Source organism: Pezoporus occidentalis, unplaced genomic scaffold, assembly GCF_034315485.1.
Source record: "Pezoporus occidentalis ecotype Australia unplaced genomic scaffold, CSIRO_AGI_Poc_V1 ctg102, whole genome shotgun sequence".
Classification (NCBI taxonomy): Eukaryota; Metazoa; Chordata; class Aves; order Psittaciformes; family Psittacidae; genus Pezoporus; species Pezoporus occidentalis.
The window spans coordinates 215,566-243,342 of NW_026912801.1; the positions used below are offsets into that span (position 1 = coordinate 215,566).

At 39.2% G+C, this 27,777-nt stretch overlaps 1 protein-coding gene across 14 annotated transcripts in view; it reads right to left on the reverse strand.

Annotated features, from left to right (window-relative positions):
• The window catches only part of CLIP1 (CAP-Gly domain containing linker protein 1), a 67,018-nt gene that overhangs the window by 16,034 nt on the left and 23,207 nt on the right, over positions 1-27,777 (reverse strand). For 5 of the 14 annotated variants that reach the window (XM_062614037.1, XM_062614008.1, XM_062614023.1 and 2 more), the window contains 17 exons: positions 25,746-25,870; positions 24,443-24,659; positions 21,106-21,303; positions 20,625-20,728; positions 18,424-18,484; positions 17,324-17,356; positions 13,217-13,321; positions 10,825-11,769; positions 9,443-9,559; positions 8,403-8,460; positions 8,079-8,162; positions 6,903-7,059; positions 6,143-6,308; positions 5,841-6,056; positions 2,533-4,818; positions 1,181-1,318; positions 306-412 (listed from right to left, as the gene is read on the reverse strand). In XM_062614037.1, the coding sequence (XP_062470021.1) occupies positions 306-412; positions 1,181-1,318; positions 2,533-4,818; positions 5,841-6,056; positions 6,143-6,308; positions 6,903-7,059; positions 8,079-8,162; positions 8,403-8,460; positions 9,443-9,559; positions 10,825-11,769; positions 13,217-13,321; positions 17,324-17,356; positions 18,424-18,484; positions 20,625-20,728; positions 21,106-21,303; positions 24,443-24,659; positions 25,746-25,870 (5,117 nt within the window). The remainder of the gene's footprint in view (positions 1-305; positions 413-1,180; positions 1,319-2,532; positions 4,819-5,840; positions 6,057-6,142; positions 6,309-6,902; positions 7,060-8,078; positions 8,163-8,402; positions 8,461-9,442; positions 9,560-10,824; positions 11,770-13,216; positions 13,322-17,323; positions 17,357-18,423; positions 18,485-20,624; positions 20,729-21,105; positions 21,304-24,442; positions 24,660-25,745; positions 25,871-27,777) is intronic. The other 9 variants (XM_062614079.1, XM_062614073.1, XM_062614116.1 and 6 more) reach the window with 7 other exon arrangements.

Consider the following 27,777-nt stretch of genomic DNA (forward strand, 5'->3'; position numbering starts at 1 on the left):
AAACAGAATTTATGATAAAGCTTTTAAAACAACCTGGTGCCCTCAGGTGGCAGAACTCCATACTTCCTTCAACAAATTCTTTCAGACAACGCCTGGAGTGAAGGATTTGCTTCAACACCCTTCAAGCAATTCAGGAGCAACACTGATTTCAAATCCTACACATGTCCAACTGATAAAGCAGATTGTTAGGTCAAAAATAAGTATTAGGCTACCAGAGTGGTACTGAAAGTCATTTTTTCATAGAAATGAAAGGTAAATGTAGCTACAAAGGAACAGTTCAACAGATTTAACACTGAAATACTTACAATTCTTTCCTAAGTTCTTCCACTTTCTTGTTCTCCAGATTTAGCAGCTCTTTTGATTTATTAAGTTCCTCTTCATTTTTCAGGTTGTTTTGTTTAAGCATGTCCAACTTAAAGAGGGGAAAAAAAAGCATCATTACATTAACGGAACTACGCAGTTCATGCAAAAGAAATCCATTCCTGTCAGAGATCTTGCTGCATGGGACAAGTTGCTGTCTCTTTACTGAGCTTGCATTTATCAAGTAAACACCACAAGCTTGGAACCTCAGTTGCTGGCATTTGGTGACACAATATATTGTATAACAGATAATCTCCAGCCATTCTCATGGCATTACAGCACCCTGTAGATTTTTTTTATGTTAATCCAGAAAAGTGAACCCCTGCCATTATTCACGTCACAGCTTTTAATTCTTGAGTCATCACATCTCATTGGAAACCATGACTGGTCCAGCACGAGCTGTGGTGTTTAGGGTACCCCAGCTGTTCACTACCCATTACTATGGGAGCTGCAAAAGCTCGAAGAACCAAAGAGACCCACAGAGTGCTCCACATCTGCAGAAAAGATGCCAGTTCAATGTGCAGACTAAATACAAAAGATAGTTTGTCACTGCACCAAGATTTAAGGGACTACCTTACCTGCTGTATGGTATTTGAAACCACAAGCAGAATACAGAAGGACACAGATCATCTGGCTATGTCAAGCACCTAGATTTGCCATCAATACGTATGCATCCTAATAAGCCTTTACAAGCCAGTCTCTACTGTGGTGGGAGAGTGACAGAATCCACCTCTTGCCCAATCTAATTCTCTGTAATTCAATAGTTCTTCCATACAAACCAGGCAAATCTTTTCATTAAAAAGCATTTAAAAGTGCTTACTTCATTCTGTAGCTTCTCATTTGTCTGTCTAGAGTTCTCCAAAGAGGCCAAAGTTTCAATCTTTTCTTTGTGAATGGCATCCTTCTCTTTGGTCACCTTCTCCACAGTCTGGATAACATCATCTGCAATTTTGGCAGCCTATATATAAAGGCAGGGAAAAAAAGGTATTACCACAGGGATCTCTGAAAACAAAAGATGAACCACAATACTTTATGCACAGCCCCACAGTTTGCCAGCTGTTTTTCAATTAAGTAAGGACTTCAACTGGGAATTTGCATTTTGAAGCTGCATAAAGTATAAAAATAAAGGGACATGAGAAGATTCAGTTCCATGCAGAAACAGCTCATAACCCCATGCTTGTTGTTACCACTGAGGAGGCCCGCTGCTGCTTATTTAACTCCTGGATTTCTAATTACCACCGCTGTGATTGCTCTGAGGCTGCTAACTACTTTAGACAGTAGTAGTTCCATAATATTCACCTCCAACAGACTATTCTGTGTTCAGAAAATGTGCATTTATAAAAAGCAGTTCAAAATTTGAAAAAGAATTCAAAACTCAATAGGAGATAAAACCAATTACTGCACTGTTTCAGTGCTGTTCGTTATGCCTCAATGAAAGGAAATACTTCATAAGCACATTAAAATACCTCGATGGGTAGAATACATCCCTATCGGATATCTTGATTCCAATCTGTATTCAAAGTGATTTTATGGGCTTCAAGCCACACAAACTGAAATTCAAAATGCTTTACAGAATTTGTTGGTGGTGAATACCAAACACTTCTGTGAATAAAAAGAACACCAGGATTGTCCACGTCTTTAACAGACCAAAAGCCCTGTAATGGGGATTTAAATGGTCCTCTTACACTGCTTTTTATCCAATCACATTGACAGCAGCAGTGGGTTGGTTTGTATTTTTCCAAGTAACTCAAATTTGAAGTTTGTTGTAATTTAACATAAAATGGCACAAAGGTCTAATCTAAAACCTTCTCTCCTACTACTCTAGCTTTTAAGCTGCAGAGTACCTTCAATGGAAGGAGCTGCTCCATTTCTCCTGCCAGATTCTAGAAACAGAACTTCCTTTTATTCACAGCTTATGTTGTTTTCTTGCAACATTCAGCAACAACATGGGCTTTTACATTTACAAATAATTTTGTTTTCAATATTAAAGTGTCTTTCAGACTCACAACTTGAAAAAAACCCAAAGTAATATATGGAGAGAGACCATAGTTCCAACCTGTTTATACCGAGATGAAGTGCTGATTGTGCAATGAAGTTCAGAGAGGAAACCACCAGGTTAGTGCTCAGGATTAGTATAACCATATTTGATTATTTAACTATGTGTTTCAATACCTCAATTTTTTGTGCTATTGTTTGGGCCTGGAGAATCTCAATCTCTTTTAGTTTCAAAGCCAGATTGTTCATCTCCTCCTGCAGCATCTGATTTTTGCCCTGAGACACCAGCAATTTGCTCGAGAGGTCACTATTAGTGTGTTCTAAAAGTGCTACTTTGTCATGCAGTTTATAATAATCCTCAGATAATTTATCCTTCTCTTTTAATCTTTCTTCCTTAATGGTGACCAGACTCTCCTGTTCAGCACGCAGGCTGTTGTTTTCCTGAAGTAACTTTATTCTCTCCTTCTCCATCACCTCATGCCTGAGTTGAAGCTCATCCAACCTCTTGGAGACACCGCTGTGCAAGTCCTCAAGCTCTGCTTTGGATTTAGACAGGGAAGTAAAGTCACTCCTCAGTCGCTCGATACTGGCAGCAAGCTGCACCATCTCTGCACAGAGGGTTTCTTTTTCTTTAATGATTTCCACCAGTTTGGTTTCAGATTTTCCTTTCTCCTGAACTAAAAGTTCTCTCTCAGTCAGAAAGTCTTTATTTTTCTCTCTCAGCTCTTGTATCTCCTTCTCTAAGAAGCTGACGTTGCGTTGAAGTTCCACACGTTCTAACAAGAAGGACTCCTTGTCCAGTTTCCTGCCTTCCTTTTCTGTGGTTAAGTTTTCTTTCAGCATCACAACCTCTCCATTTAATTTCTGACACTGATCTTGCAATTCAGTCCTCTCTCTGGTCAGCGTTTCCTTCTCAGAAGAACAGGTCTCATATGAAGATGACAGGACCTGCCTGGCATGTGATACAGCAGCCAGTTCGTTTTCCAATGTTCTTTTGGCATCCTGGGCCTCTTTCAGCAGGTTTGAAAGGTCACATTTACAGGCTATCAGCTCTTGGTTTTCTAGAGTCTTTTTACTTAGTTCTTCCTTGAGGGCTTCAATGGAATCTTGGAGTGTGGAATTCTCTTGGGCCAGAGCTTTCTGGGCTGAGACACCGAACTCATGTTCGTTCTTCATAACAGAAACTGCATTTGCAGAGGACCTGTTTTCTTCAAGAAGGTCTAAGTATTTGTTCTCCAACTCCCTCTTCTCTTGGAGAAGAGCTTCGTTGTGCTTTTCCAGTTGCAATGACTTGTGAAAAACAGATTCCTTTTCTAAGTTCAGTTTGTTTATTTTCTCAGTAAAGTCTCTCTCAGCAAGCACAGCATCTGCTGCAGCCTTGGCAAGCTTTTCAGCAATTGCATTATTTTCATTTAAAAGTTCCTCCCTTTCAGCCAAAAGCTTTTGCTCCGATGAAGAAAGAGCTTCTTTCTCTTGAAGCAACTGAGCACATTCGGAGTTTGATACCTCTCTTGAGGCTTTAATTTCCTCAAGAAGACAAGAGAGACTGGCAAGGGAATCCTTCAGCTCTGTATTGTCTTTCATAACCTTTTTAAGTTCTGCCTGTTCAGTCTCTAGCTCTGTTTTCATCTCTTCTGTTCTCACACTCAGTGTTTGGTTTTCACTGACTGTATTGTCTAAACTGACACGCAGCTCTTCTATGCTTTTGAGGAGCATCTCCTTCTCGGACTGCAGGCTCTCAGTTGTCTGCAATAGACTGTTAACTTCATTTTTTAAGGCTATGTTTCTATTTTTGAGATCTAAATGTTCACCTATGGCTGTATCTCTCTCTGCAGTCAGAGCCGACACCTCCTGCAGTAGCTTTCTTTGGTCTTTGGCCAGAGCCTCACACGAACTTTCCAGCTTCTGAATAACATCATCTTTGTCTTTAACAACTGCATCTTTCTCTTCCAATAGTTTCTTCTGATAATTCTCCAGTTCCTCACATTCCTTGATATGTTTCTGACAAGCCACATCCATGGCATCTTTGTTGGCCTGAAGTTCTTTCAACTGTTGGAGCAAGGTTGACTCTGAAGACCGGAGAGCACTGTTTTCTTGAGTTATCTTCAGGAGTTCTGCCTGTGCTGCCTCTATTTCAGAGAGTAATTTGTTGTTCTCCAATATTAGTGCTAACTTTTCTGAGCTTTCCTGCTGGCTTTTGGCCTCAGCCTCTTCCTTCTGCTTTATGATTCTCTTATTTTCTGAATTAAGTTCTTCTTTTACTGTCCAAAGCTCTTCTTGGTCTTGTTGCATTAACGAAACCTTTGATTCCAATTCTAGAAGTTTTGACAACAAGGAACCTCTCTCTAATTTTAAAGCGTCTCCTTCCTGCGCCAAAGTCTCTTTTTCTGATATCAAACCCCTCATCTTGTCTGACATTAGTTCAATTTCTTTTCTGGCTGATGCTAACACAGAGCTTAAGGACTAAAGAAATAAAGTCAGGGAGAAGGGAAAACAAAAATGAAATCAAGCAAAAAATGAGAAATGTGCTTTAAGGGTAAATAGTGCTATTGTCATTTCAGTTTGTAGAAAGCGTATACACTGACACACAGTAACTGTATGAACTCAAATGCTGAACCCACCCCTAATATTTCATTACAAAACGCTTGCCATATTTTTCAGTTATTAAATACTAATAAAAACTCATCATGGTTTGCAGCCTCCTCCATACAAGATTCCATCTTGGTTTTGAAACTACTCTGAATGAATTTTCTGGATGTAAATTACTCAGAAGGAAGAGCCCCAGAATGACTTCCTGAGAATCCAAGTGAATTAAAATGCAGGGAGCTGGATTAGATACTGACCTCCCATTCTCAAATTCACCTTCTATAAATAAATTCTTCTCATAGTTCTATCAAAAATATGGTGTCATAACCCACTGAATTCAAAACACCACATCAGTGGTGTATTTGAAGTTAACTTGTGTGCCAATTTATACACTAAATATTATGCTAAAGCGTAAAACAAAGACTATAGCAAATAACTAATGAGGGATGAAAGCAAGCAGTAATGTCAAACAAACAGAAGGAAAAAGAATTAAAATTACTAAAGTCAAGCTACATACTACACAGTTGCATGTAATTTAGGCTCACACTACAGAACAAAATATCAGGTGTGTAACTAAAATGAAATAGTTCACAACATATTTTAAAATCATTCATGTATTCAAAAAAAACCCAGAGAATAACACCTGGCTGCAACTGACTGTGCTGAGCCAGACATCCATGAACATAAAATGTCAGCATCAAAGAAGTGTATTTCATGGATTCTTGTCTGATCTACAGAAGACAACCTGCTAGCTGTGTATGCTTCTCTTCCACCCCAGAGAAGTTCAAATAAGAAACACTGCAAAAATCTTACTATGAAATGTAAAGCAAAAACCATGGATTCACCCAAACAGAAAGAGTGACACTGTAAATGACTCGCAGAGTACCCAAGCTACGTACTTTGGCCTCTTCTGCTTGCTTCCTCAGCTCCTCAGCCTCTGTTTCCAACTCAGCATTTTTCTTCTGTGCAATTTTCAGTGCCTCTTCTGCATCCAGCAAGTTCTGCTTAAACCCTTTGATATCTGCATCATGTTTAGTGACCAGCTCAGAAGTTTCCTTTTCATACTTTGCCTGAAGATCCTTATACTGATTCTGGCTCGTCTCGATTTGCTTTTTCTGATAGAAGACAAAATTGGAACACAGTTAAAAGAGCAGAAGTAAAATATTCTGCCCACAGCTACTGCTTTTACAGTTGTTCTTACCATGTCCATAAGTTGATCCTGCATATTTTTCAGTTCTGCTTGATGAATCCTGAGGGTTTCTTGCTGACTCTGCTCAGCTTTCTGTGTTGTCTGCTCCACATTTTTCTGAAGCTGAACAGCCTTTTCATTTGCTTTTGTAAGCTCAAGTTGTATTTGCTCCAACTGCCTAGAAAGACCAAATAAAAGAACATTACTTTTTGCTGACAGCACAAGAAGCTTGGAGACGAAAGACTCAAAATTACACTGAAGTTCTATGTTCTGTCCAAGCATTTAGGAAGAGATTTAATTATTTAACATATAGAGAATGTTCTGCTAAATTAAACACACATAAGTGAGTCCAAGCACTTGCTTGTGAGCAGAGCAACACAGCTACCAGCTACTTTGCCCCCAGACTGTGGTATTGTAAAGGTAAAGAACAAATATTGGCATACAATTTTTATTTGAAACAAAACACATTTTCTCTTGACAGACAAAAATGTGACCAAAGTTTTTCATATATCCAAATAAATCAAGCTTTGCAGGTAAGGTCATTTCCTCTGGGCAATGAGAAGCACGTTACACAAGTCCTTTCGAATTCTAAATGTTAGACGCTGTTCAGATCACTCTGAGGAGACTGTTTTGATTAATTCAGTTTGCTAGAACAAGTTCACTTGTCACATCAGTGTGACACTCGGGAGCATCGTGTTCAGATAATTACAGAAAGATAAGATGAGAAGCTGGAGTGCAGGAGCAATGAATTACTGTGACACTGACAGAATACCTTTCTTTTAACCGAAGCTCATCATTCATTTTTGTAAGCTGGGCAGAGCTGTCTCCTGAAGACTTCATGATTTCTGCAATATCATTTTCAAGTTTGGCTTTAGCTTCAACCAGTTGCTGTTCTTTCTCTTCTCGCTCCTTCAATTTCTTCTCCATCACTGAGCAAGACAAAGGTTGTTAGTCAAGCACATTTCAAAGAAAGGGTATGCACAGTCCAGCTAGCAGATAGTGAAGAACTATAACCAGAGCAATAGTGATGCTACAGATGTTGCAAATTACCTGTTTAAAATAAAAAAAGATGATTGTTCAAACTTTCAACTGCAGCAAAAGGTTAAGATCTCTCCAGAAATAGTGAAAAAGCAGCTAGTCAAGAAATCTTTCTTTCAGAAGTGATTCACTTCAGGCCATGAGATGTGGATATGAGTTCTACCCATATCAGAGAGTAATCAAGCAGAGGGGTCTGCACACTTTACAAGTGAGGCACCTCATCAGCAGAGCAGTGGAAGACAAGCAATGCAAGCAACATGAAGCTACAGTGAAAAAGTTATTTAGTCCAGGGCAGACACTGCCACCAAGAGCAAAAGCAGCTCTCCAGATGACTTCTACGGTCCCAAGCATGCCTTGAAAGGCTTGCTCACAGTGTGCACACCCATCCTTAATTTCTTTCTACATCAGTTTTAAATTGGCATGTACACTAGAAAAATACAGAAAGACTCCCTCCTATGAGACAGGAAGGAGACAACCAGACTAATGCACAGTCTTTTTGATGTCCTTAAAAAGAAGACACTACTTATGGACAAGGCTTCTAGGAATTAACTCTCATGTTTGTAATGTTTCAGCCTGGTCCCCAAGCCTTTGTCTGGTATCTGACCATCATCACAGCATGATTTTGTGGCAAACTGAACAAGAATGTGACTCCTGATTCAGAACGCATTCAGCCATGCACTCAGAATGGCTTTACTGCACTAGTTCCTTGACATCATCACCACCATCTTGCCAGGTCACTATACACAGTGGCACAAAAGCTGTTCTCTGCCTAGCAGAAGGCTTTCTCTTGAAGGCATATGCATTTGGGAAACTGTTAGGTAAAACAGCGTGGCGAGCTGAGCAGGAGGAGGCATATGGAAGCACAAAGCTGATGCATTGTTCAGAACATTCTGGTTTATTACTTCCTTACCAGTCAAACTAGACTTCAGCTGTTCCAGTTCTGAGGACATGAGTGCAAACTGCTCTTCTTTTTGGTTTAGTTTTTTTATTGTTTCTATGCAAGTAAAATTTTGAAAACAAAGTTAGTCACTACTCAGATGCAGACAATTCCACCTACTTGCAAGGTATATAACTCTCAAGAAGAGAGGCTGGAAGCAATCCTGTCCTTTCCAATGCTGCTGAAGCTGCTGTACCACCATGTGTAAATTTGAAAGTGCATGGAAGGAACCTTAATTTTGCAGCATTTATTTTCTGCAGCTTTTTAATTCTTTGTTTGGGTTAGCAGCAGACATACCTTGCATGGTTTGCTGAACGTTTTCTGCTTCATCAGCTGCACTAGTAAACTTTTCTTTCTGAAAAATGGATAAAAACCTAAGGTAAGGTTTGGTAACAGCAGTATAATTCAACCACTGAATGTATATTAGGTGGTTTTGAAGTGAAAAATAGATCAGTCTTCATTCCTATTAAACAGATCCAGAGTTTCTGAATTACAGTTTAGTGTAGATGTATTCAGCACCATAAAGCAACATTTCCCTTCCTTTGGTTTCAAGTCCCTAAGCATTCCAAATAACTTCTCCACCAGCAGGCTTAGCAACAGAACTGCAGCCACAGAGTCCAGTGTGGGATTTCTGGATTCAACACAAGAAGCCATCCATGCTGTTTATAGGCTGCACAATGGACATTTGCAACTCTGTGATCAGTCTTGTACCAGTGTTTTCCAGCTCTACCAGCAGGAAGAGATGCTCAGATGTGAAGAAAAGGGAGGATGCTGAGGAAGATAAGTGACAGTCCCTACCATCAACTTCAAATATTTACTATGGCTGTGGAAAGATTTTGACAGGAATGGTAAAACCTAAAATCATTTCTCTTTGTTACTAACTCCAGTGTAGTTTCTCAGGAAAATCCCACCCAACTACAGAATACTTGCAAATTTAATTACATTTGCAAAATGAGAAATGAGATGAAAAATGTCTTTGAAACCCTTTTGTAAGATGTGTGTATAGCAAGCATTAATTTGTGCAAGTTATAACAAAGGGCCACATGTTCCTTAGTAAGTAAATTTAAACTACATGCTGCTTTGGTTTGGTTTAATACGTCACCTGAAATCCATAAACAGATGAGTTCTATTTAGATAAAACACCTGGTAACACAGAACACAGGTGAAATGCTCTTCATTCTGAGACAGAGCCTATTAGTCCTGAACCTTTGCCTTCTTTTCATGAGTAAAACAGCTTTAAAAGGCTTTGCTCAGTCAATCCACAGATTTCACATTACACGCTCACCGTGAAAACCAAAATCCAAAGGATAAAGTCAAAATTTTGGGGTATTACTCACCAAAACTTGAAGTTCCTTTTCCAATGAATCTTTAACTTGATTTACTGCACTCAAGTTTTTCTCAAGGTCAAGAAGCTTTTGCTCTTTGCCCTGCAGTTCGTTGGCCAGATTACTAGCCTAACAAGGATGATGAAATGGGAGTAAAATAAAATTACAAACATGAATGGAAAATTAGGAAAATTAAAAGGTGAAGCTGAAAGAAATAAAAATAATGTTAAAATCACTGTAAGATGAAAAAAATAAATAAAAAACTGAAGGCAAAAAGTGATGTGTTAACTGAGTGAAGCTGATTTCCACTGATGACTACATACATCACAGTGCTAACTGCATCTTGGAATGTATTTGGAATTATTACAATTTAGTTCTTGGAATTAATGGTGAAAACATTATTTAATGGCAGATGGTTTTGAGTGCATTCACAATTTCAGCATGAGCTGAAGCAGTAGTTGTGGCTCTTTATTAATTTTTTTAACTGATCAATTTAGCATTGATGCTTCAACTGGCTATTCAGGCCAATGCACATTGGATGCAGTTTTTCAGAAGGCTCTGCAGAAACCCAGCGTGACCTCAAAAACAGAGTCAAAGGTCCATAGAAATCTGGTATCTCAGCACCACCTGTAAAGGGTTTGAGAAAGCTATTTCAAGTGACTTCCCCATTACTCTTAGAATCAGAGGTCTGGCTTCTCAGGTCACAGACTGGGGATGCTCTAAAATGAAATGGTATCTTAGCACCTAGCTGCAGTGGTGGAACAAATTCCATGTACTAAATGCCAGACTATCAACTTTAAAGAGACAAAAGACCCAAAGACATGACAGATCTCAGTAAGATGTATCACACTGCAGTCTGTGCTTCAGGAATGCTGTGAAGCAGTGCCTAAAAACATCACTACGTACCCTCGTCTTAAAAACAAGTTCAACCATGATCTTTTTTGCTTTCTTTTGTTTTTAATAGCTCCTTCCATCACTCTGTTTGATGAGCAGCAAGGTAGCGAAGGTACAGAGGGAACAGTTGCCTACTGCTCCCCAAGTCACTTTAAATGAAACCTCTATCACCAAAGGTTAAAAACTTAAGATGTGTGGATTCTTCCCCCAAATAAAACAACAATCTGGCTTTTCCATAATACAAAGCTTTCAACAGAGGCACACCAGGGCCTGCAGCAAGAAAATGCACAGAGAATTTTCTTCTGCTGCTTAGTGGTGCAGACTGAGCACTAGAAACCTGTTAACTCACTTAACACTTTCTCTAAAGCTCCTCAGATGGTACTAAGATACACACTGGATAAAACTATTTCTTCTGTGATGTATTTGCTATAGCAAATGAGAACAGTACAAATGTAAAATAAAAGTGAAGTAAAAACAAAAGGATGGATGTTGATACAAACCTTGCTATTTCCATCAACCTTTTCAGTCTCTAAAGTCTGAATTTGTTTCTCAGCTGCCTCAAGCTGCTTGCTAAGTTTCTGGATTTCCAATTTACCTTCAGAATTGGCTTTCTGAAGTGCAGCAAGGTCCAAAAGCTTTTCTTCAGCAGCTTTGATCTGTGGTGTAAGACTATCAATAACTTTGGTTTGTTCATTGTACTTGGCTTGCAGTACCTCTAGCTCCTTTACCTTTATTTCAGCTTCCTGTAATTTGTTTAAAGTGTCTTCCATTTCTACTAGATGCTGATCTTCCACACTTTCCAGTTTGGTCTTCAGGCTTTCCAGGTTTTGCTCTTTCTCCTCTGTGACTGCCACCAGTTTTGCTTTCAGCGATTCAATCTCTTTTAAATGATGAGATTTTTCATTTTCCTGCTTCAGTTTTAGGTTTGACATTTCATTTTCATAGTCTAGTTTAAGTTTCTCAATCTGAGTCTTTAACTCTGCAAATTCTGCTGACTGAGGCCCTACACCTTTGCTGAAAGAAACTTTTAGTTCTTCCATTGCTTGCTGATGGGAGGCAATTGCAGATTCCAGCTTTGATTTCCACAGCTCTATTACATCAGAATTCTCCTTGTTGGCGTGATCCAGCTTAGTTTTCAGGGATTCATTTTCTTTCGTCATTCTCTCATTTGACGCTGAAAGAGTTTTGATCTCTTTCTGCAATGCTTCTTCACTAACTCCAAACTTCTCTTTCAGTGAATTCATCTCAGTCTGATGTTCTTTGCTAGCTGCTGCCATTCTTTCTTGCAAAGCACTTATTTCTTGTAACAATGAAAGAGAAGTGTCCACATCATCAATGTGTTTACTAGACTCTAATCTCCCTCGAAGCTCAGCTACCTCCTTCACCCGCAATGCTAGATCTCTCTCTAGTTCCATGATGCGTGATTTTTCTGACACCGTGGCCACCTACAATTGACAGTGTTTTAAGAAAAGAAGAAAGAATTACAAAAGATATTTTGAATACAAAACCACTTCAGCCTCACTGAAAAGAAGCCATCGAGTGTTGCACACTAACATTATCAGTGCATTCTTGCCAGCATTTTGGAGTAGAACATCTTTGAGTTTCCCCTCTCAACTCTTTTTTCTATGGAAATTCTAAAGAAACCTTAAGGAAAAGCAATAGCTGCCTTTACATGGAAAGCTGTGAAACAAGAACAACTGTTGTTTCAGTAGTGTATAAGGATTGCTTTAAAATGGGAAAATGTTCACATCTTTGTATTACATGTATATCTAAAGGTGGAATTCAGTTAAATTCATTTTTCTGATGTTATCCAGAAATAACAACTTGCTTAACTTACAAACTATGCTAATAACATTCATTGTTTAACAAAATGTTTCTCAGAACCATTTTAAAGCAGATTGGAAAAGAATGGAGCACCGCAAGGTCTTTACTTGTTGAAATTAATTGCTTCCCAAATAATCTCAGAGAAAAATACAAACACATATTTAGCCTACAAATCCTTGGAAACTCCTGTATCTACTCCATTGTTCTCTCTGGAAAAGTGTCCTCACATTATCCGAGCTTTTCACTGACTGCTGAAGCAGCCTGTGTATGGAAAAGCATGCAAAGCTACCACAATTCTAATTACGAAGTTACCGTTTCAACCTCATTATATTAACATCCTGAAAAAGACAGTACTTACCTGCAATTGCTCTTTAAAAGTACTTATGACAGAACATATTCCTGGGTTTATAATATTCATTTTACCTCAAGGAAAGCTGTATGTGTGAGCATGAATATATATCTATACCTACCCTTAAGAATTTACACTGAAATTCTGATTTAGGACAAATTATGTCCAGTAGTGTTTTGACAAGCAACAGTATTACTAATGCTACTGGGATATCCATCAAAAGACGTCATGAGTGGAAATAAAGTACTAAAAAGAGCCTGCAAACCACAGTTTGGCAAAGCAAATATTACAACTACTATTTAAGACCTCAAAACCAAGCTACAACTACTAAGCTTGTGTTAAAAGCATTGGCACGGTTGATCTTTTTTCGATTTAATGAACTTTGCTACTTTAAAAAACAAACCACTGAACATTGCTGTCAATTCACAGCCCCATGTGCTGCTTCTGACTTGGATCCAAGTATCAGTTTTGCAGTTAAGACATCTTACCTGAGTTCTTCTGAAGAAATGAGTATACAGATACAGGCATACGCACACACACACCACTGAAGCTCAAAATTCATGCTACTTTGTAAAGTGTTCCAGCTATACCTATAGCAGGCACTGATCGTGGCAGGAGCAAGGACGTGTTTCAGCACGTGTTACACCCAGCAAAGTGCGTCATCAGAAATCTTCCACAACACAAATCAGTCTTGTTATTCAAATAGTGAAAACCATTACCCTAGTGTCTTCTAACTCCCTCTGGAGTTTGTCAGCTTTGGTCTTTTCAAAGAGCAGGCTCTGTTCAAGCTCCTTAATGCGGGCATGCTCCAGTTTGGTCTGCGTCTGTTAGTAAAAAGGGAAAGGAAGAGAACACAACGGTGCCACCATCACATGCCAGCACAAGAGGAGGGAGCCACATGCAGGCCGTGCTGCCAGAATCTTCTACCATTGATGAGCAGAGAAGATGCAGTGGATAAAATGAACAGGGAAATGCTACGGATGAGAAAGATGGGCTGAGAGTATAAATAGACTGACATGTGAAAAACATAAAAAATGGTAAAAAGAAAAATCACAAACGAAGAAATATGAACAAAAAAGTTCCATGCAGCTGAGTAGAAGTTATTTATCAGTACATGAAGTTTTCAGCACAAATTAGAATAGTTATGTAAAAATATATATGTGTATAGATATCTATACCTGTCCTAATAGGTGGTAAAACCCTCTACCTGTCATCCCACTAACTTTTTTCTCTAATGTATTTGGCTTATTTTATGATTTAGTTATGAACTAGGGGACAAAAATTCACCCCTGAAGCTCATGTGACAATCAAACCTTTTTTTAAACACAGCTGTATCTCAAGTCTCAGGCATAAAAAAAATCCTTTTGGCAAAGACCTGGGCACATTAAGGCTCATTTGTCACTATATATTATTTGAATAGAAAAGGATGGCTGTCTAAAACTGCAGAACTCTCCTAGTTTCCCCCACTCCTCCTCTTTCAGGAAGAGGACAAGCAACAAGTATCAACCCTAACTATTCTATGATTCTACGATTCTGCAAAAGGAGGTAAAGAAGTGAATCAGTCTGGTTGCTTCATAGTTACTGAAGTCTAAATACCTTGAACAAGATACGGAAGTAAGGAAAGGAAAAAGATACATGTAATTCTAACAGGTTCCTAAAGAGAAGCAGGAAGCAGAGGAATGTGAGCAGCTATCTCCTCCTGCCTTTTGCTTACAAACAGGTACAATCCTTAGCAGGAACACAAAATTGGATATTCTGGCTTGAGACCCAGATACTCCCAGAGGCTTGCAAGAGTGCTTCAAGTTTGACAGATGCAGGTTAAGTCAAGCAGGCAGTTCAGATGTGACCTGCACCTCTGAAATGGGGAGTTGAGGGAGAGAAAAGAAACCTAAAGAGGTAAGAAAGAAGTAAGTGCCACACTTATTTCTGAAGTGCTGAGATTCAAGTGTTGTGTCGGTCTTGACTGGTCACTTAGATTAAATTTACTGAGCAATCCAAATGAAAAGGATTACGAAGTCTCTTGTTGCTTCACAGTGTCTTTTCCAAGACGAGCAGCTTCTCAGGGCTTACCCACAAAGTGAATAAGGTGGATGTCTGGAAGAAGACTAGATGAAGTGGAAGATGGGTTTATTAACTGATGAAGTTGTATCCATCAGTCTTGATGAAAGCCACAGTTAATTTAATTAACAGAAGAGAGTCCTGCAGCCCAAAGAGCTATACAGTGAACACCAGATTGAAAGAACCTGAAAAGGCAGGACGATACATGAATAATTCCAAAGCCACAGCACTGCGTGAGCAGCTGGCAGGACACTGCTGCTTCCTTGATCTTTATCATACGATATGTAAAAACCCCTACAGAATTGTTATTTATAGACTGACAAGCTGATTAGCACTGCCTCCAAACCAGACACAGCAGTTCAAGATCTTATGAAGTCTCTGCAGAGCAAGTGGGATGGGGACGAGCCTCTTGTTATGTATGCTTCAGGCCTGTTCTCCTCCAGACACAGTATTCCTTCTGACAGCATCAAGTTACTTTCTTTCCCAAAAGCATGCAGACATCTGGTGGTTTTACTTTCAAACATTTCTCCAGCTGAAAACAGTTGGCTGTGTTACTATGTACTTAACTAGGTCCATAATACTAAATTCCAAACACTCAAAGTTGTTTCTTAGATGCATCTGTATTTTGAAATTCCATAGCAGATTTGTGTCTCTCCCAGTGGAAGATCTTCAGTGTATATGGGGAAAACCCCCCTGAGAACAGAGATTACTGGTTTTGCATCCCAGAGCATTTGAAAATAGAACTAAGTACTCTATGGGAAACAACATTCTATAAGTGGTTGCCCTATCAGACAGGTTAGTGTTAGTTCTGATCCACAACAAAATCCTAAATTTGAAAAGTAATCTATTGTAAGAAAAACAGAACATTGATACCTTCCTTGTTCTAATTCACTAATGGGATCTATTAAAAACCAAACCTGATCGTTGCAGGATTCTCCCTGCATGACTTACACAAACTTAAGATAGTGTATTTTGCAGTTCTACATAAACCCTAGAACACTTTCATCATTTATTTGATAGACATTGCTTTACTCCTGTGAAGATCAGATATACCATCACTGATTACTGGTCTGGGTTTTTTGTTTTTAATCCAATCTCTTATATATTACAAAGGGAAATAAGTTAAAATCCTACCAAAATGGAAATAAAAGATTAAAAAAACCACGCCAGAGATCTTTGCTGGACACCTTTTTCCCCATTTAGGGCATGAGGGATTATCTTTAAACAAGTCTGATTTCCAAGGGACAGGTTCCAGTTTCCCCAAGGTAAAAATCTCTGCAAAATTTTGAATCACTCAGATTTCTCTTCTGATCATGTATAGAGGGAGATGTCGAAATGATTTAAGTTTCTCTTTGAGGAACCCCAGAGCACAGTAAACTGAGAAGAGCAGAGTACTACAAAAAGAAGTATTTGATTGTAAATCTTAATTTGAATGGAAGAGTAAAACAGAAAAGACCATCTGCCCCCCCCAAAGGAAGCATCTTCACCAAAGCTTCACAATTAGATTAAGAGTCCTAGGAAAATGGGACAAGCCTTACTCTGCTTTGAACCTTAAAGAATCCCACTCCAATGAAGTTTAGAGACCAGTCACCGGCTATTTTCAGCACCTGTGTATTCCAGCTACTCCTTCACTTTGAAACAAACCTCAGTGTTCAGTTCTCCATCTATAGGTCACACTGTGAAATTGTGCTGAAGCCATAAATGCTGATAACAGGTTCTAGGATAGGGGCAAGATGACTTTCAGTCCGTGCTGGGATAACAATCACAGAACACAACTGAGATCATGGAGCAGTAGCCTAGAAACTAAGTGATCACCCACTTCTCTCCTTTAGAGAGGGAAGATGTCCATTTTTAACGGAAAAATTAGAACAGGGGAATCGGGAGTAAAGATAGGATTAAACAAGGAGTGCACAAAACAAGAGAAAGGAAGGGCACATGCAGATTTACTTCTAACACACCGTCAGCCTGATTGGAAGACTAGAGGAGACCCAGATCGCTGAAGTAGCTTCGCAAAAGGAACACCTAAGAATGCACAGCAGGAAACCAGTTTTAGTCTTGAGAACTTCCTAATGTGGCTGGGGATGCAGCAGAGGAGGCAGCCTGGGATACATTTTCCTGATTCCAATCAAAGAGAGGGCTTTTAAATTCCACTATTCTGAGCTATGGAGGCAAGAGGGCTGCTTAAGTATCTTGTAAGGCAATGTCTGTTAGCCAATAACACGTATTTTTCCTATGTAATTCAGAGAGAAGCTATATGAAGATGCAGTAAAATCAGACAGATATGCACACTGATCTGTTATCATCTCTCCCCTTAGCATTTCAGGCTAACAAAAAATGGAAACAAACAAGGGGAGGTGAGGACCAGCTCATTGCATTCAGCATCCACTGAAAAGCAGCAGGAGCTCATAGGAAAGCATGTAGGACTTTGTGATGAGAACTAAAATCCTACATTTAAATGAAAGATGTTTCCAGATCCTGGACAGACATTTTCTACAAGCTCCTCTATTCTTCAGTCAGCTGCAAAGTTTTTGACCCTAGAGGATTCTAAGGACACATTCACCCTCTCTCCAGTTAATGGGGATTACAATGTTTAGTCATTACACACATTCTTTTCAATAGATGTTGTAATTGCTTTGAAAGCAACATGCACACAGATACTACAGTCAATGTTTCAATAACAGATTATGCAGTTAGTGAATAAGTATAAGCATTTTCTGCACACAATCTGTTAACATGGGATGTCTCTGCACACTTAAGTGCCCTCTTACATTTTCTGGGTCTTCCGAAATCTGCCTCTTTCGCTATCAGTAAAATTAAAGAAACAAACAAACAATATTTCACCTGCAGACTCAGCACTGTCATTCCAGCAAACAACAGGATACAGTTCATTATCTCAGTTTAAACTCTTGTAGTTATGCAGCTTGGCAAACCAGAGTCTTTAAGCTGGTTTGCCACAACTAGCGACTGATTTAACAAAAAAGAAAAGCTTAAAATTATCCATGGACTAAACAATAAAAAGAACATTCTATGAAGAGTCTAGATAGGTATCTTAAAATGAATGGAAGACTAAAATAAAAGAAATGTTATATGAAATGAGTAATTTTCATAAGGCTAGCACTTCAATCGGAAATGGTTCACAGGAACACAATGAAGTTTGTACTTTATACTGTGCAACGAGTTCTAATGTTTTTCTGATTAGACAGAATAGAGCAACTAAAAAGTATCTTGATTATTAACTTGAAATTTGGGATAAAACTTGGCAATTGCCAAATACCTGCGGGTAATCATGAAATACTTTCTATTCTGATTGTGTAATAACACTGTTTCAGCCCAATATTAGTTATACAAACAGTACAAAGATAAAAACTGCACACATTAATGGCTGTGTAGGTTTTGTGTGCAGTAACTCTCAGGACAAAATTCTTTGATAATCTTCCCTAAGGAAATCACAGGGATTATGCAAAAACTGACTGAAGACAAACAGGACTGGTCTTCAGTATTAATTTTCAAAGCCATAAATATTAACTTGCAATTTCATAACTTCAACATTATTTTTATGGTCATTACTTTTAACAGCAAAAGGTGAAATATTCTATGAATTAATTACTCTAAACAACTGCAGCCATTCCACAGTACAACCCTTCCTGAAGTGTGTAACAATGAAGGGTGTAATCCCAGTTTCAGAACAGTTTACTCAGGGACTGCAGAACTAGGCATCATTTTCATGTGACCTGCATATACTTGGACCAGTATTGCATTTATTATTCATTCTTGCCTTTCTCTTCTAGAGAACAATACACTTAATCTGAACTGACTCCAGTTCTGAATCCTACTATAAGTCTGATTTACAAAGCTGGAGATATTTTACCTCTAGGTCTCCTTTGGTAATGGATTCTTCTTCCACACGGAACTGAAGATCTTCAACTTTCCTGTGGGGAGAACTCATTAAAATTCAGGTAACTTTGAAAGAAAATGCTTTCAAGTTTACTTTTCAGTGGAAATCAGAATTACAGGGACATCATTCTGCTTGTACCAGTAAACTGCCAGAAACATTAAGGAGAAAGCGTCAGAGAGAAGGAAAGCCTCTGTCTTTAAAACAACTACTGACCAAGGCAGGAATCAGTCTTCCTGTTGCTCTATATGGAATTTTGTTGCATTTTCTGACAAGCTAAAAAGAAAACCTTTAAGTTATCGCTGATTCTCTCATTCTTTCACCCTTCTGCATATCCTCAAAAGAGCTGACCTAAATGAACAGTCTGATCTCACATTCTGTATGCTCTATCACTCTCCTAACAAACAGTCAGGAAGTCAGGACACATCCAAGAAACCCACGGACCTTTTGGAAGTGCACTGGTCAACCTGCATCAAAACTCTAGCACAGACACATGTATGTTAGGTGTCAGAATGAACTGCAAGATGCAGAATGGGAGTGCAAGCAAGAACATTGACTTGTCTTGCCCATATACAGGAGTTTTGGAATGAGAAGAAGGAGGTGAGAAGCTAATACCTGACTCAGAATTAATTTTGTGAGAAGCCATTTCTTCCCTTCCCTGACTCTGGTATTACCCCAATGAGCAAGGGTCCAGATCTCCTCCTTTTCCCCTCGATCCCTTCAGCACTGTAAGATGTTGCAAAGGAAAAGACAAGCACATCTTTCCTTTGAATTACACACACTGCAGCTGCACACAGCTTGGCTGACAGATGCAGAAATAACTGCATCAAAGAGTAACAGGTGATGGATCCCTAAAATAAAGGACAGTAAGAACTTATTACTGGAAGAGGGTCTCACCACTGTGCTTTGGGAAACTGAATTAAAGATTATTTGACTTTAAGTCACTGCGGAGACTGATTTGAATGCATATTAAAGAGAACTTTGAAGGTAAATAAGCCTGGAGTGGTGAGGAGGAAGGAGAAATACTGCACTGCTGAGGCTGTGAAATGTTTTCCCGGCTGCAGGACATCACTTGGGTGAAGGGGCAGCAGACACACAGTGGCACTGTCACGCTGCTTAGCAACACACTGAAGGTGAGTTCAAGGCCATGGAGGATTGCGGTAAAACAGACCCCCACTGACCTGGCACTCAGCAAAAGTAGGTCCCCAGCCAGGCTGCCGAGGGGCTGCAAAGCTGCCTTTTCATTCATTCATTTATGTTTAATTGAAACCCCCACTGCATCATTTCACAGAGACTATACAAATCATTCCAGACCCAACCCTAGTGCTTGCTTTGAAAATACAGTTAGAGTGGGTCCCATAAAAAGGCAGCATGAAAACCGTAAAGGAATTGCCAGGGTTTACCACTGCATTTTCTCATCTGTGATTTCTAGTTTCAGACAGAGAGGTTGACAGCTGACTGGTTTCAGGGGCCTATAGGGCAGACTCACAATGGGTTTCTAAACAGACTCTTGGCTTTTCAAAAGCATTCCAAATCCAGCAAAACAATTCATCGGATTATCTCCTCACCTAACCCTGACCCCACGATTTATCAGGTTATTTCCTTTCCTAACCTCACTTTACCTATTTTGTAATCTCACTTTCCTCAAATGGTTATGAAAAGGAATAAGAAAAGGCACTAAAATTAACAGCGTTAATATTTTCCTGTAAGAGACAGACCCTACCTAGAAGCACATGACTAATAGGAATAAATGATCCACAAGAGAAATAAACAGCAAATTCCTAATCCAGCACTGTCAGGGAATGAGATTATCAAAATTTTCATTTGGAAGTGGAAGAAGAGTGTTTAAAGAAGATCAAGTAAGATCCATTCATTTCATATACATAGGAAAAAATCCTTCATAACAGAAAGCAACACTAAAAGGAATGAGTTGCATGAAATCCAGCTATAAACAACAGTTATACCCTCTAAGCAAGTCCACTTTCTTCAGCTTTTCCTCCCCAAATTTAAGAGAGGGGTTATTTCAGTATTAATTTTAAGATACTGCAATATGATTTTTTACAATAATTGCCCACATCTGTATTACTCAGAATTAGTTTCATATTTGAAAGTCACCACAGCATCTGCTTTTAATGCAAAGTTTAACAGTTCTACTAATGAAGACAGGTTTGGGTTACCTTTTCTCTTCCTCGAGCTGATTGAGAAGCTCCACCTTCTCCCTGTCAGCAGCCTCCACCATAGCTCGTAGCTGGTCCATTTTTGCTTCCATCTCCAGTACATGCTGATCAGCGGGAGGAATAAGAACAAAATCTATTAAGATGGGCAATATGCAACTTTTTTCCAAGTTACATATCTACACCTCAGTAATCACCATTTGGTAAAGCGATGGGCCAAGGGATGGGAAGGTTATCACACTAAAATATGTATATAATAAAAGAGTGTACAGATGTGTAGAGAAACTCAACAAAAATGAGTTAAAGTAGATCTGCTATCTCATCAAGCCAAAGCTCTCATAAGGACAATACCACACGTACAGACTACTTTAACTTTAGACTATCGCCTCTTACTCCCAGACCTTTTCAGTAAGAAATCACAATCTTGGAAATTAAGTCAACTGCATTAAAGCCTCTATTTTAAGAACAGCGATACCACTCTTACCCGATCATGTCCATCACGAACAAGGGCTAATTCCTGCTCTATTTCCCCTACGTGACTGGTTGCTTTTGCAACTTCTGCCCTCTCCAGGTCCCTTTCTGCCAGGAGCTGTTCAATGTGTTGTTGCTTCTCCTTCAGTGCCTCCTGTAGGGCTGTGGTACCAGAGATTTTCCTTGCATACCGGGAAGATGTTTCTGTCAACTTCACAAAGTAAACAGGTTAAAAATCATTCTGTACCAAGTGAGAACAAGGGATATCTCCAGACTCCACAAACACTGGGTTAGTGAAGCAAACACTTTCTGTGACCTACTGTAACTTTTCATTTTCTAGTACTGAATGGCCATACATGTGTAGTAAGACTGCTCTGTAGCAATCAGCAGCAGTGTGTAGGAGACAGAAGGGTTGAAGTGAAAACAGAAGGCTGGTCTCAGTTGAAGGTGTGCTTAGCAGACTCACACAAAGGCCAGCTCACTATGTCTATAAGTATCTTTCTGCATTAAAAAAGAATGGCAGCCTTTTTGCAAGTTAAAAACTTTAGTTATCAAGTCATCATCTTGGGTCACCAGCAACAGTATAACATTTCCAAATGCTCTATCAAAAGCTTTTGGAACTCCAACCAGGATTTGGCACCTTTGCTACAGCAATAAAACATCCAGGATGAAAAGCATTTACCTTGACCTAAAAAGGCAGCCTTACAGCTAAAACCTTGTGAAGAAGAACAATTGGTATCTGATTAAAACATGTTCATGTCACTTGGAATTAATTTACTTCTAGAGGAAAAAAAAACCCTGAAAGATTAAATTTAATGAGAATAGATAAAAATGAATCCATCTGGAGAACTATGGCTAAAATGAACCTTGGGGTGTTCCTTGACCTTGCATGATCTCTGCTCCAGTGAATGGAACCAGTGTCAGTGAAAATTCAGCATGGCCCTGTCTTCCACTTCCTCAAGAGTTTTTAGCTAGAAGGGAAAGTAAATAAACTGAAATTATGTAGTAAAAGTGAGCAATAGTTGTGAAAACAGCAAAAACTGAACCAAAAAAGAAGATCTAATAGGTTTACAAAGCCTGACTTTAGGCTTAACAGTTGAGAAATTTAAGTCTTAAATGAAAACAACATCTCAGTTACAGACTTAACTGAAACTAAACCCAATAGCTTTGTTATGTTAACCTTTAGCTCTGCCTAACAGTACTGCCCAAGAATAGGAGCATGTTTCTTCCACGATCCTTTGAGATCAAGATGTTGAAGAGTACTTGCCATATACAGCCTGGAATGCTGACACTGGCCAACATCCCCCAGAGTAAGCGTAACGCAGACGTATTCTGGCATTACAAAAACACACTTCCCTTTTTGTTGCCATGATTTCTAAACAATCCCTCTAACTTGTCTACTCACAGCCCTGAATGATACATTTATAATCCACTGCAAATCCTCTATCAAGTGACTGAAAAGGTATGAGAGAGAATAAATCATCTTCCACTTTGATGCTTAAGATTGTTTGTTTCAGATCTTCTTGGTTTCTAGAAGATTCCGCATTCCAGAATGTACTGCATTTTAACAATTCTAGCTCTTCGTACCAAACTTAACTTAATTTCTGAGTCCAAAAGAAATCAAAAGATTTCAGAGAAACACAAATTTGGAAATAAATACAAACTGCATCAGACAGCCCTCTTAAATCATTACATCACCTGCTTTGACAGCTGCTTTTCTTACACAGGAAGAAGAAAACAGCAACAGCAATGAATAATTGACAAGACTATGTAAGAGCCCAGCAATGTCCAGACAGGTTACAGCTTTTCTACAGATTGAAGCCCAAGAAGTCTGCTGTGTCACAACTGATTTCAGGAAACCTGGTTTCTTCAGCAGCTTATCTTTTAAACAAAAAGTGTCAGAATTGTTTTGACAGTCCCTTTAACTTGAATGCCAACCAAATGTTCATGTTGCCGGAGGAACAGAGTTGGAAGAAAGCTACAATTCTAATTCCAGAAATAATGGATTACAGAAGCTTTACATTTTATGGCCCAAAACATGCCCTGGGGCACAGCACAGAGGGAAAATAAGCAAATATATTGTAGACATTTACAATGTGTAACTGTACTCTCTTGTTGATTAGAGTATCAAAGCATATGGAATGAGATATGGAGATCCATGTTAATGCTTCCCCATCAGCTCATGAAGTCTGCTCTGAACCCGAGGTAACTGCACCGATTTCAAACTAGGGGGCACTCTGCAGCTAGAAGTTTCCGAAGGGATTACCAAAGTCCCACTGTTTGTGCCAAATTCAAATCCCTCATGCTTTCTGTGATAAGGTATTAACCCTGCTGCCCTGACCAGCCGCTGACCTCTGCTTGCTTGTAATCTGCTCCACTTTTGAAGGGCTATAGTGGAGTCACCTCTCTGCTCTGCAACTGCTGGTCAGTGGGACAGTATGCCAGCTCCCCAGCTGCACATCAGTGATCTCCTCGTTAGATACATTTATGTACTTTGATTTTAAAAAAGGAAAAATCTAGGGTGCCTGTGCAAGGAAACCCCAAGTATTTCTATTAATTGTTTTAAGAGAGAGACTTTTAAAATTCAGCTTTCCCAGAAGATTCCTGTTTTACTGCTGCAACCCAAGATTAGGACATTTATGTAAGAGAGCAACTTTAAAACAGTCCACAGTAACTGTATTAGGTGGAATTAGTACAGTGTTAGAATTTACCTGAGCCACTGCACTGTGCAACACTTAGCCTGTATGAATTCACAGCATAAAAACCAAACGTAAAAGAAAAGAAAGAGGCTTCTTGTCAGCAAAGACTTGACAACTGCTACTTCTGTATTTCCCAGCTGACTCATCTCATTAACAGCAAAAGAAAACATTTTACATTTTGATCAATTTGAAGCTTCCTGCTGAATAAACCAAATTTCATCTAGGGAAGGCTTAGTGCATACCAGATCCTCAGACACAAACCTCCTATGACAGAGGTAGTGCTAGGAAAATGAACAACTAAATAGAGATTCCAGCCAGAGAATAGCAATGTTTTTTGGGTTTGCTGGCATCACAAGCCCCTTTCTTATTGCAGTAACTCAGTTAGCCTGAATTAACGTTGTAAGCTTAAAACTCAGCCTGAATTAACTGTGTAAGCTTAAATATTCAAATATTCAGCTACTCTCCAGGGCTAGCTAAGATTTCCTTCCTTCATGCATGCTTTGAATGAAAAAAGGAGCACAATTAAATGTATACTGTGCTCTGTCCAAGATCTGTTCTAGTCCCAATTTATGCAAGTAGACCACAGGCAAGTGCCATGTAGATTCATTCCTGTTTGGGAATGTAAAGCATGCAATAGAAAAAGAAGCTTACTAGTCCTGTACGGCTTGGCTTGCTGCTTACTGAAGATGCCACAGAACTGAGGGAGCTCAGGGAAGATGCACTTGGACTGCGCTTTATGGCTGTGGGAGTCGCGACCACTTTCCGCACGGTTGTCTTTGCTTTGGCTGGTGTGGTGGAGGGGAATCCGATCTTGGTAACTTTGTGGACAGGAGCAAACAAGCCATACTTTGGCTGACACTGAAAATACCTTTAAAGAAGCAAAGCAGAGAGATGAGAGTGTTAAATTAACTTCTGTCTTCTCAGATACAAGGGTCTGCGCTTCACAAAGCATTCTAGATCAATAGTCTGAAAGTACTAAAGGACAGGGTAACAGCTGGCGACAAACGCGTCTGCAATATATTGTCTTTAATTTTTTAAACACTAGATTTGGAAAGAGCACTTTGAGCAGCTGAAACAACCTGAAAACATCAGACTTCAGAAGTTCAAAAGAACCTCTTGAGCTAGACCTCTGTTTCCTAACAATTCCATTCAGATTCAAAGCTTAACATGCCTGTCTTTCCTCCTTGATACATTCCTTTGAGCTGACAACAATGTGCCAGCAGAGAGTTAAAAATAAAAATCAGATTTTACTTAAAGGAAATAGTTTTATATTTTATTAACAGGTACCTCTATACATGAATGGACATGTGATTATGCAGAACATTTCTCTTTGGTTAAGTATGACAAATGCCACTTAAAATTTTAAGTTGTGATCTCCTATGTTAAGGTGGCACAATCCTTGCAAAATCTCTTTTTAATGAATTAAATGACTGTTTCTTATACCAAATGAGACAGAAGGTTGAACTATGATGTGAATTAATGCTTTCTAAGTGTGACTTATTGAAGGAAGCTTCTATACCACTCCCAATCTTTACAGAGAGGCAACAATTGGTATAGGCGCATTCAGCTCCTGTGATGCAGGAAGATTTCCCTCAAGTTCAGCTATTAGATACCCAGAGGAATGAATTAAGCATTCATTCCAAGCCGAGAAACGAAGCAGACGTTCAAAAAGCAGGAAATTGTGTTTTCCATTACCAGTCTATGAATAAAACTCACAGGGGAGTAGAAGAGATCCACTAATCCCATAAATGTGGAGTTGATGCAGACTTTCAGAGATGTGTAGGTGTCATAAAATTCAAATCAGTGTCTAACGACCCAGCACCACCAGCAGACAGTCGGGATTACAGCCTAACGACTCCCCTTGATATAAGCTTCATGTAAGATACTAAAAGAACAACACAGAATAGAGAGATGCAAAAACTTTAAGGCGCCTGCTATCTGATGAAAGACTAACCTTGTTCCAGCAACAGCTCCATCATTCTTTCCCAGAGGTTCATCCAGTTCCACTCCACACCATTCTCCTTTAGCAAAGTCTGTTTCTCCCAAGAAACGCACAACTCCAGCTTTTGTTCCACCAACCTGAAGCAATAAGACACACAACTGCATTTACTGCACTTCCAAATTAAGATACCAAATGGAGTGAGAAAGCTTTTCAGTATAATCATGTTCATGAAGCACATCAATGATGTGACCAGTTCTTATTTCCAGCTGCATATTCTTTAGCCTCCAAGTCTGTTTTAATGCTGAGCAGATCTTCACAGGCAAATTCTTCACAGAAGAAGAAAAATACAATTTCTCTAGCATTTAGTTCTGTCCAACTTGGTATTCAGGAAGTATGCCACGACTGAAGGCCACAATTCTATTAGATGACTTGATACTGATGTGGCTATATGATTAAAAACACATTTAAAAAGACTCATTATAACCAATGTACTGAATGCAATAGATTTGTACTATAGTTTCACATAAATTTCTATCAGCAAATAAGGATTTCTAAGAACTGCTTATGCTTACTCTGTGAGGAAAAGTAAAGAAATGAGAAAAAAGCCTTTTCTATTTTGCCTAAGGAATGATTCAGATAAATGACATTGTACAGCCCTCTTGCAGTTAAGGAACTAATCTAAAGCATGATGCACACTGCACTGCAAAGATGTAGATGCAAACAGCTATTTGAATTCCTGGAGAAGGGAGAATCATTATCTTTTCTTCACTAAAACCCAACCAACCAACCAAAAAAAAACCCAACCAAGTCCCCCTCAAACACTCCTAGATAGAAGACAAGAAACCAGGTGTTTTCAGACTTAGAATACTCAACATTTACAGCCATTCCAATGACTCACAATGTCTGCAAGATCCAGGTTTTCATAATGCCCAGGGGAGGGAAGAATTAAATTAAGTGAAGAAGCAGAAGGTGTTAATGTGGCTGCCACTTGCCAAGATGGGCCACAAGCCAGAACTGCAGGATTCCTGCAGGTCAGAATGACAATATGTTGTGCCCCATTTGTGTGAAAATCTGTTCAGCCTGCATCTAGCATTAAGAAAACAAGCAACTGTTAATGAAAACCTCTTTAGGAAAGTCACTGAATTTGACATGGACTTTTTTAGGGCCATTAGGGTTTTTTTCCACCTCTGTTTTCCAGTGCACAGATTGCACAATGAGGAATATTTTGAGAGCTTGGATGAAATATGCTAACACCAGGACTGTTACTTCCCTTTTCATATACTAAAATGTAAATTAAAACGTCATATAATTTTTACATCAGACATTCTATTTATTAGGGAGAACTTCCGAGGATAACCAGAGAACAAGCTGCCTCTGCCACAAATTAAGGTGCATGATGACAGTACGCCAGATAATTCATATTAATACATTTGGGAAGTGTTCACACAAAAGGTTAACTGTGAGGAATCTAGGAACGGAGGGTATTACCTTTCATGAAAGCACTAAGTGTCCACAAAGCACTAAGCTAGTGCGCAGTAGCTGCCACACACGTTTTGCTTTAGCTTCTGGCTCATCAACTTCCCAGAGCTGACAGCTCTGTCAGTGATGCAAGGCTTCAGCTGATGGGTAAAAAACCCCCCTAATCAACTCAAACCTCTGAAAACCAGGGAAGAATAATTAACCCTTTAGATATTACTAAAATAAAATAGCCGAGAGAGCTATTTCATCCCTATTCATGGTGGCAGCCCCCTTCTCTCTCATTAGAGGCAGTCTTGAAACAATATTTCATCTGCAGATCCCCTTTACATCTGGCTTAAAGTGGCACTGTAGCAAATTATTACTCTTCATGAAATACAAATACGCAAAGTTTACAGTTATCATGACTCAGCCTAATATAGTAACTAGTAGAACGTTTGGTATTTGGTGCTCTTGGCAGAGAACAGACAAACTTCCCCTCTCTAAAAACAAGCACGAATAGTGTCTTGGAAGTAAAGAATTGTAACCAGCCAAAACAGTCACAGGATCTCCTCGGTGGGACAGTGGG